Source organism: Chamaea fasciata, unplaced genomic scaffold, assembly GCF_029207755.1.
Source record: "Chamaea fasciata isolate MVZ Bird 193981 ecotype frontalis unplaced genomic scaffold, bChaFas1.0.hap1 SCAF_5, whole genome shotgun sequence".
Taxonomy (NCBI): Eukaryota; Metazoa; Chordata; class Aves; order Passeriformes; family Sylviidae; genus Chamaea; species Chamaea fasciata.
This window is the reverse complement of record NW_027094090.1, coordinates 32516909-32536574: the sequence shown is the minus strand read 5'-3', so window position 1 is coordinate 32536574 and position 19666 is coordinate 32516909. Positions and strand designations below refer to the sequence as shown.

General features: G+C 36.8%; 1 protein-coding gene across 6 annotated transcripts in view; it reads right to left on the bottom strand.

The window, feature by feature from the left end:
* USP15 (ubiquitin specific peptidase 15) overlaps window positions 1-19666 on the bottom strand; it is a 60843-nt gene that overhangs the window by 10549 nt on the left and 30628 nt on the right. For 2 of the 6 annotated variants that reach the window (XM_066183160.1, XM_066183162.1), the window contains exons 7-10: window positions 16059-16142; window positions 9651-9795; window positions 696-869; window positions 182-340 (exon numbers count right to left, since the gene is read on the bottom strand). In XM_066183160.1, the coding sequence (XP_066039257.1) occupies window positions 182-340; window positions 696-869; window positions 9651-9795; window positions 16059-16142 (562 nt within the window). Of the gene's footprint in view, window positions 1-181; window positions 341-695; window positions 870-1952; window positions 2066-9650; window positions 9796-15040; window positions 15091-15142; window positions 15304-16058; window positions 16143-19666 lie in introns of those variants that run through there. The other 4 variants (XM_066183163.1, XM_066183161.1, XM_066183164.1 and 1 more) reach the window with 4 other exon arrangements.

The window sequence follows — 19666 nt, the reverse complement described above, 5'->3', positions numbered from 1 at the left end:
ACAGAAACCTACACCGTTTCTCAAGATCTCAATTTTAAAGTTTTGTCCTATTTTCTGAAATGTCTTCCAGAAGAAGCCCCACATAATCAGTTTCCCAACCTTCTATGCATAATCATGTAGAAATATCTTACAGCATACAACCTTGACTAAAAATGAATACGAACAGCTCTAAAACCCCTACCTTGTCTGGTCTCCCATCTGCATCCTTTAACTGAATATAAGGCTTTTTCCTAATTCTATTCAAATCCTCATGCAAACCATCCAAGAGAAAAGCCAGCAGCTCTTGACAATCTTGTTGCTGATAACCAGAAAATTGTGGTGCAAATCGTCCCACTTGTGTCTAAAAAAAAAAAATTAATGCAAAACACTTCTGGTGCCTTAATTGTTAGAAAGAGTAGATACTTCTGAGATGCTATAGCAGTATACACTGAAAAGGTAAAACTTGTAGTTATAAAAGGTAAGCTTTTCAACGTAAACAAGACATCAAAACTAATTCTCAAAGGCCAAAGCACAAGGACAGGTGACACCTACTGAAATATACATGCAAGTGTTTTACCAGTTCAGTGAATGGACAGCATATTAATAAAGAGTACTTCAATTTTTTTTTTTTAATGGCATATTTCTCCAAGTTTTATATACTTAAAAGTACAAAACTGAAACTGACAATGTATATTGAATGTAATTTCCCTACTCACCTTAAATGCTCTTGGGGTAACATAGCTGTATTTTCCTGACCACATTTGCTTGATAAGCTCAGCATAAGATTTTGCTATTTCACCTCGCATTCCTAAAGGATTGTCAAAATTCAGCTCTTCCTGGTATTTATCATTGAGGAAATACTCTGTAAGAGGAGGTGTGTTGCTCAGACACTGCAAAAAATAATACAGACTTTTTAGAACAGTGATTTGAATCAGTTCTTAACAAAAAATGCTTTAATTTTCTTAAAGCAGCCATGAACTGTAATGTCTAGTGCCTGGAACGAAGAGAGAAAAACCCTAAACTATCTCTTCCAGAAACAAAAAATGGCTTTAAACCAAGACTGGCTACAGCTGTCATTACAAGTTATGATCAGATAAATATCAAGAGCTTTACCTCAAAATTTAAAAAACAGAGTAGTCCAACCAACCACAGCATGACAACATAATTTCTATAAAGATTTAAAACAAAAAACCCCAAGATGTTTCTTAAAACATGAATGGCTTTATGAAACTTGTTGCTGCAATAGATGTTGCAAAGTGGAGAGTGCATACATGCTTTGAGGAGAGAACCAACAGGGCTTATTAGTACAAATTATACCATATTCAGAGAAATGTTTGAAATAAAAAAATTCTTTTATTTTGGCAGGTGAGGGAAGGTGAAGATGCTTGGCCTTTTCCTGCTCTTTGTTTATATCATCTTATGGATGCTGTTGGGGACAGCAATCTATATGAGAGGGACTAGACTTCCTGTAGTCCTTCCCACACTGTTTTAAATCTTGTGATGCTGTTTAGAGCTGAAATTCGTCCAAGGAAAGCAAGGACCTTGTTTTAGATTGAAATAACCACTTATCCTCTGTACCAGCTTGTCTCTTCTCTCAGCATTTGGAGACAGCAGGATGTAATCACTGAAGTATGATTTACAATTTTACTTTGAATTTTTATGTGATACTCTTCATACTCCTTTAAACATAAACATTTCTATCACTCAGGAATAAGCCCCACGCCATACCTTAGCATATATTCTTATGAGTTTGTTCATTAAATATTGTAAGCTTTTCTGCATTCTTTCCTTTATTACAAGATTTGAGGAAAGGTCAAGTATTTCACCAGTCTCATCTGCCTCTCTGTAAACAAGGCAAAGAGCTCTACTTATGCTACTGCATAAGATACAAGAATTAGACTGGAAGAATTTCACCCTTATTGAGCGGGGCAAAAAAAAAGTTACTCCTATGTCTGCCTATCATACCTGTGCAATATTACAAAGCAAAACCAGTCACATGCTGTAGAGAGCTGAGTTTCATGCCTATATCAAACTCCTTCCTTTCTTTCTCTTCCTCCTCACCTAAAGCTTTCAGGATCTGTCAACACTGCAAAAAAAAATTCCTGGTATTACAGACACTTTTGGACACTCAGGGTTGAAGAAATCTCATTTTTCACTTGCTATATGGCCAAGAGCTTTTACTTCCAGTAGTGGTGATCCCAACTCCCCCTACCTCACAGATCTGTGTTGTCCTCTGGATTATTTTTGGGTGGGTTTAAGAGATGATATCAGTTCAACTGCTGAGTTTAGTGCAAGGAATGCCCCACACAAGGAAGTAAATAATGCAAAAGTATTATATTTTTCTATAATATTTTCTGCAAAAATATTATATTTATCTTTCTGTTAGTCAAGCGTTATACACTGTTCTGACAATGTGGTTTCCACCAAAAAAAGAATTAATCCGTTTCTAGTTTTTACCTGATAAACTGGTTTTGTCACTTTCTCATAAAATTAATTAATATTTGTAGCATAAGTCAGGAATATTCCTACAGATCATTTCCCTTTTTCCTTTAACAATGTCCACATTACAACATAAGATGACACTGATGGTAGTACTGAAATGCACAAATGCCTAACACAGCAAGTTTTGAGGTACAGAGCTGACATTTTTCTAAAATATCAGATAATAAATATTTTTTAAATATCAGATATAAAATATTTTTCTAAAATACCAGAAACTTTAAAAGTAGCTGCTAAAGTAGCTAATAAAGTTGGCCACATATGCATTGATCCTTTCAACGCAACTGACAAATCTATATGATTACAAATGTCTACTTTTTGAAAAGGCTGACAATAGAGAATTATTTAAGATCATGACTAAAGTCAGAGCAAAAAAAGCATCCAGAAGCCATTTTGAAGGGAATCCTACATTCTTATTTTCTCATGTGATATATTGTAGGTTATTCAGGAAGCCTTATGGAAAGTGTCTATTAAAACCAAGACAATCTACTGGACAGTAAAGTTACCTGATTTATGTGTCCTGTTCAACCTAGTGATTCGAGGTTTTCTGTTTGTATCAAAATACAGACAATAAGCGAACTAAAAGTGTACCAACATGTGAAGAATAATAGCAGCCAAAACAGCCAAACAAATACAGTAAAATTATGGAAAACTGTTAATGAACTAAAGAGGTAACAGAAAGGTACTTCATTTCAGGTCCTGCTGTCACTACAAGGTTTCTTTAATCCACAAAATTTCTGTAAAGTTCTCTGAACCTGGTCATTTAGTGAAAATACCATGGGACATGGAATAGAAGGCAGAAACTCCAAGAGACAAACCACAGGAGAGAAGATTAATCTTCAGCATGACAAAGGTTAGCACTGAAATCATACTTCCATGTTACATATTAATAACCTGGAAATAAGTTATTAAGATGCACAGAAATGAAAAAGAAAAAAGTCATTATCACATATATATACATATCTCAGTGCTGGAGCCTCACTGGAATACTGTATATAATACTAGCCTATGATAATATTTGAAAGTCTACCTGTCCTATGAAACCCTCATAGAGGGGGAAATATAATAACAAAAATAGTCAAGATATACTCTTCCAAATCTCTGCGATTTAAGTATGGAATAATTCTAATATAAAAGATACGGACTTCTTTGATTAAAAAAAAAAAAAAAAAAAAAAAAAAAAAGGATGAAGAAAGAGGGCCACCAAGACAGTCAGTGGCCTAGAAGCACTTGCCCTATGAGACAAGGCTGAAACATCAGGGCTTGTTCAGGCTGCAGAAGAGACTGTTTGAGGGAGGCCCAAGTGCAGCCCTCTAGTACCTATAGGGAAGTTAAGCAGAAGATGGAACCAGGCTCTTCACAGTGGCACATACTAGGAAGAAAAGAAACAATGGGCATCAGTTGAAATATGAGAGGTTAAGAATATAAGGAAAAAAGTTTTCACTGTAAGAATAGTCAAGCAGTGGAACTAAGAGGCTCTACCTTCTTGGGAGGTTTTCAAGATCCAACTGGATAAAGCTCTGGGCAACCTGTTCTGACCTCAGAGCCAACCTTGCTTTGAGCAGGAGGTTGCACCAGAAACCTCCTGAAGTTCCATGAATCATCTTATAATCCTAAGGGAACAAGGAAACATTTCTTCAAATCCCGTATGGAATATTGCACAAAAATAATGACAAAAATAAACTTCCAAAATAAAGAAAACATCACAACCTATCATGTGAGTGAACTGGGGAAATGAGAAGACGACAGTAGGATCATGAATTGAGATACAGGAAATTGAATACTTCTCTAAGTGAACTGGTTCTTCAGCTTCAGGTGCTACTTACTGATAATTTTAAGCAAGGGACATTGAAATTTCATATTTCAGCTTTCTAATAAAAGACCAAGAGCTGCCAGACTGAAAAGAAGATCCATGGGAAAAAAAGTGTTTTACTTTATACAAGTCTATCCTACTTTTGTCTGTACACTACAGACATGGCAAAAAGCCCTTAGTTAATACTAATCCAAACTCCACATGCCTATGGCAACTGAAACAGAGCAATAAAAACTTAATAATTTCAGGTATTGGTGAAATACAACATCTTTTGTCTAGAAAAACTCACAGCCATAAGTAACTTTAGAGGGAATATCATTCAGCTTTCTGAAGAAAGAAAACTTCTGAAATGCCCATTGCAAAGCTTGTTTAGAATTCAGATGTATATAATCACAAGGATGGAAAAAACCCATAAAAATAAAGATCCTGGAAAAAATTAATGTTTTTAATGAAAACATTTACTTTTTTTCTTCTCCTAGTTTTTAATCACAAAATGAAAACTTCAGAACACTCAGGTTTTCACTCCAAAAGAAAAAAAAAACAACAAAACATTTCCACAGAGCTCTAATCTCTAATATCCCACCAAAATAGGAAAGTAGTACCTGGGAAACATCCACAGGTGGCAGCACAGCAATGCTTAATGAGACTCATTTTTTCTAATTTATTTTCAGCTCAGAATATAGCTATGTACCTAAGTGAACGTGATCAAAACATCTGCATGCCAAATACTTTTTTTTAATATGGATTCAAGTATTCATAATAATATCTATTTCATAAAATCTTCACAATCTCTTCTGTATTCCCTGTTTTATTTCATGCTCGGATCTGCAAAAGCAGACATTTAGGCCTAATTAGAAAAAATCAAGCCTTAGGTATTTACACTGAAATAAAATAAATACATGGAACACTCCCTTCAAAAGAATCTGAAGAGAACTATACAACAGTTCCAATACAAACAAAATAAGAATACTGAATTATTGCTTTTTTAAATTAAGGAACAGTGGTAAGAGGACAACACTTGGGAGATACGTAGTGGTATTTTAACCTTCTTGGCCATACTCTCATTCAGCTTGAAGCTGTCTGTAATCCCAGAGAGGATCTTACCTATCCATCATCTGTCCTCCAGTTGTCCTGAGCTTAACACTGAAAAGCCCTACTTGGAAGGGCAAAGATCTCTTTACAATAATCACGTAGAAGGATAAAGGGGCAAGCCTAACCTTCCCTATAGGTGGAAGAACTACTGAAGAACTTGCAACAAAATTCAAGACATTGCCAGGATTTTCACACTTCTACCTAGTATGTTTACAGGGCAAGAATCTTCACACAAGTTTGTCAGACTCAGGAGACAAAGCTGTGTGAAGGAACTGTCCCTCTTTGTCAAGGAACATTTACAATAGCTCTGATGCAAACCAGCTTCATTGTAAATGAGACAAGACCAAAGAGAAGCTGTGTGAGAAATGAAGTGGTTTCTGAAGCAGAAATGGCATGCTCCCTGAAAAGCACAGAGATCTGAGAAAAGTGGCAATCAGCTGGAAAATGGATAAACTAAACTCTGCTTCTGTTGAAGGAAGCTACACTGATCACACCCAGTACGAACTGAATGGAAGGGATCAAAGCAGAGCTTTCAGTACAATAATGGAATTGAAACTATTATTTCAGAGTCCAATACTCTACAGTAAACTATTTTGTTTAAAGAAAACAGATTTATCCTGATCAACAACCCTGTGTTAGCCCAACTGTGAAGGAATAAACCTTAGAAGGATAAATAAGATAAAGCAGATCGGAGAATCACAGAATAGTAGAGATTTGAAAGCATCTCCACAGATTCTCTGGTCCAACCCATTTGCTCAAAGACAGGTCACCTAGAGCAGGTTGCTTGGGACTTTATTCAGTTAGGTTTTAAGCATCTTCAAGCATAGAGGCTTCACAGTTTCCCTGAAAACCCTATTCCACTGTTTGATAAACGCCATTTTAGAACAAAGTTTCCTATATTTAAGAATTGCATGTGCTTCAGTTTGTGCCCACTGCCTCCTCTTCTTTCAGTGGGTACGACTGAGTTCAGCTTTGTTTTCTTTACTTTTCTCCATCAGGTACTTCCAAAAAATGGTTAAAATCACTCTGGAGTCTTCCCCTCTCCAGGCTGAACAGCCCTAGCTCCCTGCCTCACCACAGAGGTCAGATACTGCAGTCCTTGATTACTGATGTGGTCTCTCACCAGACTTGCTCCCAGATATCCCTGAACTCTCTGGGGAGCCCAGAAGTGGACTCAGAACTCTGGGGGTGTGTCTCCAGTGCTACATGGAAGGAAAGGATCACCTCTTTCAGCCTACACGCAATACTCTTCTTAATGCAGCCCACGATGCTGTTGTCTGCCTTGGCCACAGAAACACACTTTTTGTCCAGCAGGATCCTGGGTGCTTCTCTACCAAGCTGCTTTCAATCCAGTTACTGACCCCCTACTCCAATGTGTACAGGCTCCTGAGGTTGCTTCCCCCAGGCACAGGGCTTTGCATTTCCTTTGATTGAACTTCATGAGGTTCCAGCCTGCTAAGGTCCCTCTGAATGGCAGGACAGCCACCTGGTCTCATTGTAGATTTGTGTGATCTCTAATCTGGCCGAGGGTGTACTCTGCTCCATCATCCAGGTAAATTCCTAGAGCACCCAATACTCCCAAGCAGAACTCTCTATTTGCTATTCATGTACTATTTGAGCCCATCTTTTCGTTGCTTCCAAGACTAAGATAGATCAAAACATGTTTAGAGTGCTCTGGCCACAGGTATTACATAGGTATTACAGCCATTATCAATGTTACTTTGATAAAAGTAGGACATGAAATTAATAGCAAATTAGCACAGTGATGCATGCTTTCTGTGTAACTGAAAAAACATGCAAGTGGTGGCCAGAGGAAGAAGAGCAGCCTGTGAGACCTAAGTGTATCAAGAACACATCATGCTTTCATTAAAAAGCATTTCCATGGATTTCCTAGATAACACTGAACAGTACTTTCTTTGAGACATACAGTAGGTAAAACTGAAAGATACTTTACATTTCCTTGAAAATGGAAAGAAAGCCACTAAATAATGCATTTGAAAAAACAGACCTTCAAGGACATATTAAAGGTACCATGCCAAGCTAAAAGCTACACTGCCCAATAAACACCTCATTTTCTTACCCAGAGCACTGTCTTGGTAATCAGCAAACCTGTATTTATTAATTTGCACTATAGCATCTCAGAACTTATTTGCAAACTTAATTCTCTAGATGTAACGGAAAAGCAATGAAGTCAAAGCTGATATTATTTCTAATGCAGACCTCAGAATTAAATCTGTTTAACACAATGGGATAATGATGTGATGTGTAACAAGTTTTTTACGCCGTATAAGACTCCTAAAGGCAACAACCCATGCTTAGAATTCCAACCTAAAAGGTTACTTTTGAATGACAGATATGCAATTCATGAATACCAGTTCAATTAAGGTTGAATAAGTAATTAATATTACCCTTATTTAATCAGTGTAGCTTGATGAACAAGCTAGAATCATAAAAATCCCCTTTCACTACGTAGCAAAAATATTCTTTGAATTCAACTTATAAAACATAATTCTGGCTGACACACTAGACAAAAACACACGCTTTTCTTTCCAACAGCATAATGATGCAATTCAGCAATCAAGAGAGGGTATGTGTAGCATTTTTAGTTAGAATGGACACTGCAAAATGTGTGTCCTTCCCCCTTTCAGTTTAGCCATCTTTTGCAAAGCATGCTAAAAAACATTTAATTACTTTTTGCACTGTTCAAGTTCTCTTCAAGTATCCTCATGGAAATATTTTTAGAAACAAGTTTAATTTTATGGATGCCTTGTATCAATAAGTATGGAATAAGCATGGAATAGCCCAAGATATCACTAACAGGTGGGGGCTGACTGGCTAGAAAGCAGTTTTGCTTTGTATGACCCAGTGGTCCTTTTCTATGGAAATGTGATCCTGCTGTTCATCCCCATGGGAAAGATATCCAGCTGCAAACTGGGCTGTATTAAAAACTGTAGTCAGAGGCAAAGGGAAGCAAACCTACCTCTCCATTCAGAACTTGTGAGACTGCGGCAGAAGCACTGTCCTATTTAGGGCTCCCCAGTATAACAAAGAGCAGAGAAAGGACACCAACATGGTCAAGGGGCTGGTCAACAACATACAAGGAAAGGCAGAGCTGCATGCATTAGTTTGACCTGAAGAAGACAAGACTAAGGGGAGAGCTTGTGGCTCTCTGCAGCTACCTAATGGTAGGCTACAGAAAAGTAAGGCCAAATTATTCACTGAGTGTCAACACAAAGAAGGGACAGAAGTATCCCACACACTACGACACTCTGGAATGAATTTTTCTTTTGAACAAGTTTCAACAATTTCATAAACTTAGCTTACAAATGTACCTGAAATTCCTTTTTTACTCCAACAGGCTAAAGAAGGAATGCAACATTTGGGTTGTGTTCTTGGGTTTTCTTTTTTTAATTTTACCCAAAGAAATCAAAAACATAAGCCAGAAATCCTTGTAATGACCAAGGAGGAAAGGAGGATAAAAACTCTGTAGCATACTTAGATAAGATCTAATATTTTCATACTCAGCAGGAAAATATGTGAACAAGAAGTTAAATACACATAACAGTTTTTTGACAGAAGACTGTTCCAATGACAAAAGGCAAGTCTGAGGACTAAACAAAACCAAACAAAACTCCTAGTTCTAACTGTTAATTATTCTACAACTGCAGCTTCCATTTAAAAATTAAGACAGTAAGGTTGCTTCACCTTGGTAGAGCAATAGTAGATATACTAGTATTTCTCTTGCACTCATATCAAAGAAACAAGCTATTTTACATTCCTGTAAAATATCTCATCCATGAAACAGCTATTCTGAGAGGAAAGGTCAAAGAAAAATATTTTCCAAGGTTCCTGCATGTTAACCTGTGCACTAAAAGTACATAATGAGTCAGAAATAAAGGCCCAGTAATCTATCAGTCATCAACTATTTGACAATTTTTTGGTACTACATTCAGCACTCAAGTCCATTTCAAAAGGAAAAGGCCATTTTTGTGACATATGTGCATGGCAGTTATTACAAAAAGCAAAGAATCCCACTTCAAGAGTTCACTCATGTAGAACACTGGTCAAATATCTTTCTGACATTGATCATTACGACTGCAGCTACATAAATCAACTTTTAAAGTATACCAATAAAGATGCATTATTTCCTCACTTTTTATCCTATCCTGCTACTTAGCAGACCTCTTAATATTAGTTTTGAAATATGATAAAACAAGATATTATTTCCAAGTAATAACACTTGCTGATTTTATTTTAAAGTACATACCTGAATTGCTGAATTCATGAAACATGTATTCCCCAAGTTACTCAGGCCACACAGGCCTGGCTGCTCATTGTGTCTTCCTGGCTCTGAATAATCATAATTCTTATAAGCAGTATATGATGGGAGACAATAGTTTGAATTTTTCACACTGTAAGAAAACAAGACATCTTTCACAATGTAAACATGTACTCTATAGTACTTTAAAGCATACAAGTACTTTATAAAGTTAAATGATTAAACATCTTAAACTAACTTCTGCGAACACATAAAGATTTAAAACACATAACTTTTGTAATAACATTAATGTCTATTTAAAAGTCACCTGTGCAAACAACCAAAATCAAACATACTGCAGTAACTGCAATTATTAATCCCTACCCCTTTTTTATAGGAGCAGCTTCACAGCTTACTCTATTCTTCATTGCTCCATCATATTTAAAACACTCAGACTTTAGACACCACCAGCAGCAATCAATCATTTATGTTCCTTTTGCATCCTGCTATTGCAAGAGAAAGGTCGGTGGGAATAGGAATGCAGAGTTACAGGTGAAAGCTGAGATTTCCAAGGCCACTGTGGCATAGCTGCCTCACTGCATCAGACAGTCTATTTATAGCTTCCCTGCTAGGACAGCACAATCCAGCATGCAAATGCAGAAAAGCCTTGAGAGGTAAAGGAATGCGCAAAACGCCTTGCAACAACTTCAATATAAATCTATGCTGCATCTGTTTGGAGAAACTGTAGAAGGTAAAATGATGATACTTGAACCAATTTATTTTTGATATTTTTGTATTTCATCTGGAAACAAACTAACCCTCAAAACAGTGAAGTGAGCACATCTGAGAACACTAGAAAGGCAAAGTAATCTTCTAAGAGGATGTTCTGTAATATGTTAGAAAAAACTAAGGAACTACAACCACTTTAACCATTTCAGGCACTGATCATAATGAAATCTAAGTGACAGTAGCTTTGGCTAAAGTTCAGGAGTATTTCTGCAGCTACTAAGCATCATTCACATACGAAGCAACACGAACAGAAATTTGAAAGTCAGATGCTAAGAATGATAAGGAAAAATACGCAGTGCAAAGAATCAATCCTGACAAACAACTGAGATTTTTAATCGCAAAAGTTTGAGGATGCAAGTGCCCAATGGTTAGACTCCAGCCATTACTCCTGAACATTATCATGCTCTTTACTGAATTCCAAATGTCCCCTCAGTGCACAATTACTCACTTTTCATAAATAACTGTTGTTTTTTTAATCAAGCTATCAAAAATTTTAAAAAGGAGAGGATGAGAATTTCACCCTCTTTCAATGGTCTTAGAAATTTGTGTAGTAACTCCACTGTCCATTAAGCTGCTGTTATCAAACTTTTACATCTGCTCATTTCTTCTTAATAGCCGACTTTCCCATTAGTCCTTCCCTTTTCTATACATATGCATTTTTTCTGCTCTCTGGCTTGCCCCAAACTAGCTAACAGGTACTGTGTTCACTGGTCATTCTCAATTTAAAAACCCCTAAAAGTTGGTGTTCACCCACACATTAGAGATCCCCAAGAAAAATTACCTTCAATCTCTCTTTGCAGTTGCAGCCCAGTTACTGTGGTGAACTCCAATTCCCTGAAGCTGCCAAGCCTTAGTTCCCCCAGGAATCAAAACCACAAGCTTGCCACTGGTGCTAATGCAACCCCCACAGTATTAAGCAACCCAACAGTGCACAGCAGTAACAGAAATGCACATGCAACAGGGTACACAACAAGCTTCTACCTTCAGCCTTGCTTCCTTCCTGCTGCTGTCCTTACCTGACTTACAGATAACACTTTTCAGATACTTAGCAAAAAAGAAAGCTCTTTGAAATTCAGGAGATGTAGGGGTAATGAACAAACGGAATTTAATTCTTCTGGGGATTTTAATTTTTATTTCCTTCTCTGCAGCTTTCCCCCTTCACAAATTGCCAACTTTGGAGGGGCACTAGGAAGTTAAGGAAATGCAACTGGTATTTTGTGGCTATAGCTTATTAATGTGAAAGATTTTCTCAAATTAGCTGAGTACCATGATGATAATTTAATGCAAGATAATTGCAGTGCAGACAGATGCAGTGTGTACTTGCCCTAATGGATAAACTGTCAGTTTACCTCTCAAAAGGGAAAGACATTTCTGAGTTCTTTCATCTTCTGTACTGGCCCACAGGAATATATTTGAGGGGTTTAGAGACTAAACCCACTACAACTCATTCTGTGAGTCAGGTCTATTAATACATTTTTCTTTCATGGTTCTATCATATTTTATCAAAACATATCCTACAAAACACTGCCTACTGTTTGCAGGATACTAGGAGATGTCTCTTTACAGCTCCATCAGTCTGCAAGCTGCTCTGCTGTGGAAAAATTATTTTTATATAAATAATTGCAAAGTAAGTCTACATTAATTTAATTCAAACAGAAATATCCTTGAAAAAGTAACCTGTGATAATTGCGTGTCCCCAAGCCTCCAGCTGCTTTTCCTGCAAAACCTTCCTACCTTTAATGAAGGAACAATGCAGGGAAAAGCAGATGGGAGGTATTAGGATAAGCCAGGCAAGTAAGAGCAGTAACAGAAAAAAACCACTAATAGTTCTTAGAAAAAATTGCTTCACAAAAGTAAAACAAGGTTTGAAAACATGAAACCATCTTCAGACCCTTGAAAAGAGCTCTTGAAATGGCAAAAATGGTAAGATGTTCCAAAATGAGATTTTATTATCTGTAAATCTATAAATTTTGAATTGCATGTGCTAGATCTGAAATGACTTGTTTGTACCATCTCTGTGTGTCCTTAAACAGCAAAGAGGCTTTCAAATGGTTATGATGAACCCAGAGCACTCATTGTACAGTTAAGAATTCTGTGAAGCATGTATTTTGAACAGGGAAGCCTGGAAAAGCATCACTAGTTCTGGTAATTTGACAGTGGAATGCCATGTACCAATAGGTACATACATAAAGGAATTTGAATTGCAAGAATGAGCCCAGAAAATTAAAAGTTTGGAAGACTTACTGAGCTCTGCAATATTTCAACCATTTTAATGCACTGCCAATGGATTTTTGTGACCAGCCCCTTTAAGAAACCTATTATCAGGTTTCATCAGATTTTACAGATACCTGAAGCAGCAGGAGAGGCCCATGTCACTACATAAAGATTACTATCTTTATTTTTGCTCGTTATCATTGTCTAGAGAGAAAAGATAACATTATAATCTATTTAAATTGCCTTTGTCATAATATTTCGTTATGTGTCAGGTACAACATGAAGAAGCTGCTTCTAGAGGTAAAGTAATATAATTAACACTAGTACTTCTTAGAATAAGCATACTGAAATATTCCAAGCATATGAACAAAGCTACCAGCTATCTGTCTTGACAGGCTGACACTACTAAATGTTGCAAACGAGTCATTTTAGAAGCCTAAAGCACTTGTTACAAATGAAGCAAACAGAACAACTTTTCACTTAATTCCCCAAGCAAAATCCCTGTTCAGGTGTTTTTAATCCCCATCCCACATAATTTAAAAAACACCGTATGTGATATGACACGTGTTGCTTTATTAACAGCAATAAACAGAAATTCCAGTAAGACCTAAAAGATGCATGTCTCTCCCTGCTCTTTTGAATCCACTGACACATATTATGCTAATCCTCCTATGCTATTCTTTCAACAAGATCACCTGTAAAGGCAAAAGAACATCAATGGTCAGTTCTTTGGAATCCTCCATTCCATCAAATGCAAAGTCACATTTACAGAAATGAAGGCATGAGACTGGATAAAATTTGCACAAGCTATTTCTGACATCTAATGTATGATTACCCCAACACAAAATTAAGTATCTACTAACTTGAGGCATACTGTTACATGGAACAACTCCTGAATTAGGAAAGTATTACAGAAACATGCATCCTACAAAGAAGCCTAATTATTTCAGATTTTTAACATAATTTGTACTCTATAGGAGAGCTTTAGTAATTGCAAAAGCAGGCTTCCAGTGACTAGCACTTATGACCGTTAAAACACACAACCAATTGTTTGATTTTTCTGCCTTATAAATCATATTTGTCAGCTAAAATCATCTTCAAAACAAATGCTGGTATTTCCTTTAGAGCTACAGCATCTCATGCCCATATGGACATGCCAACAGATCCTAGAAAGCCACAAATGCCTAATTTCACTAATGTACTAAGGACATTATAAGTGCAATGTAAGAGGCAATAAGGCAGAAGCATAAGCATGGGAATAAATTCCAGACAAAGCTGACATTAAGCAGTTAATTAAGAAAATACCAAAGACAGCATTAATTAATGAAAAAGAAGTACTCTTTTAGATAAGGAAATACTTGCAAGAAGAGTGGAACATTTTTAATGCATAATTCTATAAGAGAACTAAATACAGAGATGTATCTTCCCATTTACTATTTGAAGCCAAAAATTCTTAATGCAAAAGTATGTACTTTAAAGTACAAAGTGTATTAATGGATATGACTTCATCACTGAACACAGACTCTGAGATAAGTGCTGCTAAAGATTCATCTGCATTACATCTTGCATTAAATTATTAATTTGTGATTTTTAAAGTATTTTAAAGTCATCATAATTGCATTGTAAGGAAAACCATATACTTCTGCACTGAATATCTGTCTTAAAGATATACTGATGTACCGTGTTTTGATATACAAGAGAAATTTGACCGGTATTTCATAACACTAGAGAGTACATGTACCTATTAACTAATTTACAAATGTTTAAATTATAGTTAAATCACTTAAAAGGACCAATTCCTTATAAAATCTGAAATTTATGAGACTTCCCTTTTAACACGCATTTCTGTTTAAAATCTTAAGTTGTAAAATAACAACGAACACACACACACACACCTCCAAACCTCAGCATTTTTCCTTAAGTTCTAAAAGCTCACATTTTGACTCCAAAATAAACCAAGAAATAAAATTAAAATCAGGTAAATCATGTGAACAAACTATCTTTAAAAGCTGCAAGATCTGGCAACAGGTTTCATAAGTGCCTCCTAAAAATAACTACATCACTAGCAAGAAGCTAAGGTTAAAAAAAAACCCCAAGAAACAAAAAAGAAAAGCAAAATAAGAAAGCCTCGATGGCTTAATTTAAAATCACAGCTCCCTAAAAAAAAAAGTCTCTGTTAAGAGCTGGGTTTGGCAATACTACTGCCTTTTGCTTAAACAGTAGGAGAAGAAGAAATTAGTTCTCAGCTGGAGGCTTAGCTCTGATCAAGTACCTTTTTGCACAATCATATATACAATACCCTTCTTATTTACTACACATTCACACACAGAATACAATAGACTGCAGTTAATTACATAGATTTCAACTGCTCAACAGTGAGAGTTGGGGCTACTCACAATTGGTAGAAGCACAAGTGACACTTCACCCCTTAGGAAAAATCACTTCTGATAAGTGCAGTATTTAACTGGAAGATATTATATATTTAAGATTTTTGTCACCTTTTAAATAGTTAACATCTTCAGATGTGATCACAAAATGCATGTATAGAAAAATACTAAAAATTTGAATGTATTGTAAGAATAGGGTTCTTCAACTTCCCTCAGCTTGCATTAAAGATGAGTGCTCTCTGGTTTCAAGCATTTGAAAGATGCTCCATTATCTGTTAAAGTGAAATAATTCCATGTTTTTCTATGTCCACCAACTTTTTTACAGTTGTGTACAATAACAACAACAAAAAAATTACACAAAAAGTTGGCCAATGCAATATGAAAGCCCTTCTTTTAGAGTCTTATCACATTATTTATTTAAAAAACCTTATAATTCAGAATACAAAGGAAAAAGCACATAAAAGTGACAAACCTCTTACTAAGCCTTTGTTCACTGTAATAGTCAAGCACACAGCCTCATCTCCCTCAAGTCTTCTAGCACTAAGAAACAGAACTTAAGCTGCTGGCTACATTACAGCTAATACAATTCAGCTGTCATGATTTGAAATCAAAGTGTGATGCCACATATGCTGCTCTAATATCTTAGGAACAATAAACAAGGGAAAACCTGATCACCATAAGGGTAAGTACTTTTCTAGTTGTTCATTTAAATTCAGGCAGGATACAAATAGCAACAATGTATTTTAGAATGATAAACTCTAAATGAAGTCTATACCTTTCCTTACAACACCCAAAACTCTTTCTAGTGTCTATCCTGCTGAAGAGTAAGAGTTACAAACATCTCTAATGTTTCAATTCTTGGTGTCAGCATTACCTACCTACTATGAAATAGAAATCAGCAACAATTCACAAGCCAAATATTGCTAAGCAATTCAAAATCCTTAAGCTAGGAGCTATAAAACATTAAACTTGGTTTATATCATACTGGGATGATTAATTAAATAATGTTTTAAGGTATATTGCTTACTTTCTGTTGTTCATGTTGTTATAATTATTTGATAGAGATGGAGAGATCTTTGGTAAAGTTGAAAAATTGGATGCACCTGGGGACCTTGAAAAATATGAAAATGATAAATTAGACAAAAATGCTGAGATATTAAAAACTATGAAAGAAAGATAAGAAATGGACAAAGCAGATAGACAAGCATGGAAAAGAAATACTTTATTAAAAGTGGGCAAAGCACTAAAAATACCCAGGACATGCAGCCCTCAGAATCTTTTAAAACTTGAAATGCTTCACAGTGGTTAAACTTTCACAACTTGTTGAAGAAACAGAGCTATTAAAAACCAAAAGAGAGCACAGGCCACTGTGCTAAAAAAAAATGTTTTCAGCTTATAGTATGACTGTAGATGTTCTGATGTTTTAAAACTTGAAATATAAAGTTTCTAATGTGAGAATTTTATTAATTTTTCATTTCAAACTAAATAGATGTTGAGATGAGATACAAAATGATTAAGATAAATATTTCAAGATTAATTTAACAGCAGCATGGAACCATTTAGTTAAAACTGTCTCAGTGATATTGTTATACAATTTCAGGATATCATGCACAACACTAAATTTTTAAAAACTTTTTTTTTTTTTTCAAAATTAGCAGCATTATCACTTATCCCCATGGTTTAAGACCACTTTAAAATACAAGAATACTGACACTCGTTATCACAAAGATCTCTGAATACAACAAATAAATACAATATTCATAACTATCTTGCAGTGTGTTTTTCTCAAGCAAATCTTACAGGTGTGCAAGGAAAAGACAGCGTACTCAAAGGAGTTCATGTAACTTCCTGTTTTTGTGGGCTCTATGTAACTCCAACTGAATTGGAGTTCTGGCTGTCATTGAAAAGTTTTGAAATAAACATTGCTGTATTAAGAGAAGAACTTCTGCATGCTCAGGACTTTTTAAACACCTTTCAAGAATTAAGCCCTGTAAAGAAATAAACATTTTTTACACTAGGAATTTTCCCAAGTATATTTTCACATTTATTTTCAACTTTCTATTAATAAACCTTTTCCAAAAGAAAAGTTGCTGGGGAAGGGGAACCTCAATCGACACCAGTCACACCAATCTGACGCCAGAGCTAGCAATAGTTGCTGCACAGAGCCTGGAAAGGGTTCGGAGGTCAGGAGTAATGAACTCGAAGTACAGCACAAAAGAATTCCAGCCACTGCAGTCAGCACCTCAGCTTTGTTGAGGGCCTCACTTAAATGCCTCTATGCAAGCACACAAGCATGGGCAAAACACAAGAGGAGCTGGAGATGTGCATATGCCTGTGCGGTATGATCCTATTGGCACCACTGGCAAATAAATGGTGGGATGTTGGAATGTTGGAACTATGTTGGAACTATGCCTGGAGTGCTGGAATTAAAGGATATAGCCTCTTTAGGAAGGACAGGCAGTGGAACCTCTTGGGAGCTCCTCTTAGGGATCTATGATCCCTTATACGTAAGGATTAAAGGAAGGGCAAGGACAGGCAAGATTATAGTGGAGGTCTGCTATGGGCCGCCCAACTGGGAAGACTGAGGAGGTGATTGGTGACAGCCAACATGCTGTCAACTAAGGACAAATCTTGCCAGACAAATTTGGTGGCCTTCTAAAACAGGGTTAAAGAGGTGGATGAGGGAAGACGGACATCATCAGTATGGACTTCTGCAAAGCATTAGACACTGTCTCTAAGGTGGAGAGACATGGATTTGACAGATGGACCACTTGATGGGTAAGGAAACTGGCTGAATGGCTGCACTCAAGGAATTGTGGTCAATGACTCAGTGTCCAAGCAGAAACTAGTGGTGTTCCTCAGGGATCAGTACTGGGACCAGAGCTGCTTAGCAGTAACATGGACAGAGAGATTAGTGCACGCTCACCAAATTTGCTGTTGACACCAAACTCTGCTGTGTGGTTGACACTGGAGGCAATGGTTGCTATCCAGAGGGACCTGGCTTGAAAGATGTGCTGATGGAAACTTCATGAGTTCAACAATGACAAATGCAAGGTCCAGTACTTGGGTCAGGTCAATCCCAACCACAAGTACAGGCTGTGCAAAGAATAAATTAAGAGCAGCCCTGAAGAGAAAGAACTGGGGATGTTGGTGGATGAGAAGCAAAACATAACCCAGCAACCCATCCACAGCACAGAAAGCTAACTATATCCTGGGCTGCATCAAAAGCAGCGGGGCCAGCAGCGTGAGGGAGGTGATTCTTCACGTCTGCTTTGCTCTGGTGACACCCCACTGGAGTGCAGTGTTCATCTCTGGGGCCACCAGCAAAAGGACGTGAACTTGTTGAACTGAGTCCAGAGCAGGGCCAATAGATGATCAGAGGAGATGGAGCACTTCTATGAGGACAGACAGAGTTGGGGCTGTTCAGCCTGGGTAAAGGAAGGCTCTGGGGAAAACTTTATAGAGTAGCCTTTCAGCTCCTAAAGTGGGCTACGAAAGCTGGAGAAGCAGGTTTTACAAGGGCATATGGTCATTGGACTAAAGGGGAATGACTTCAAATTGAAAGAGTAGGTTTAGGTTAGATATTAGGAAGAAATTCTTCTCTGTGAAGGTGGTAAGGCACCGGAACAGGCTGTGCAGAGAAACTGGATGGCCCATCCCTGTGTTTGAGGTCAGGCTGGATGGGGCTCTGAGCACCTTGGTCCAGTTGAAGGTGCCCTTGCCCATGGCAGGGGGAAGGAATTAGATCAACTTTCAAGGTCCCTTCCAACCTAGATCAATTTTTAAAGTCCCTTCCAACCTAAACCATAGTATGTATCACCACACGAAGAACATAAGTTTTTCAAGTATTCTGATCAACGTTCACAACGCTTTCCTGTAATTTCCTTCATCAATCTAAATCCTTCCAAAGAAGTAAAATACAGACTGTCTACAAAAAATACCTAACTGAAGTCAGTTTAACCACACTTAAATCCAGAACAACAGTTAAATTTAACATTCATACATGTATTTATTGTAGAAGAAGCTTTTTGATTTGAATAATTTTGAACTGAAATTTAACTTCTCAAAACAAATTTGAAGCTTTTAGAACATTTAAACCAAATTTAAATGCAATACAGTTTTAAATTTTAAAACTCAAAACTTTTATATACTGCTGTACATAAAAACTAAAAGAAGTCAGAGTAAGCCAGTTAAGGTCTACTGAATCAGGAAATTACTTGCTTCTCAAATGCAGGAGAAGAGTAAACCAAATTCTCAACATAACTACATCAGCAGCAGAAACTAACAGGTAATTTTGAAAAGTAACTTTTTAATGATGTAACTAACAACCCCCACAGAATTATTTATTATAATTTAGCTTAATAAAACCCACTTTACTGTAGTATGCCAAAATAAATGGTAACTCACATTAGATACTGACTTGCCCACACACTTCATTAACACTATGGTTAAACTGCACTAGAGTTCCCTGCACTAGTGACCAGCAGCAAGGAGATAAATACAGACATCAGCAAAAACAATTGCAGCTAGAACAGTCTTTTTTCCTCTGGCGACATCCAGACTGACTGATCAGGATAAAGAAAGGCAGATAAGACTTATCTGGACAACTGGAAGAAGCCTGACATTCACAGGCCC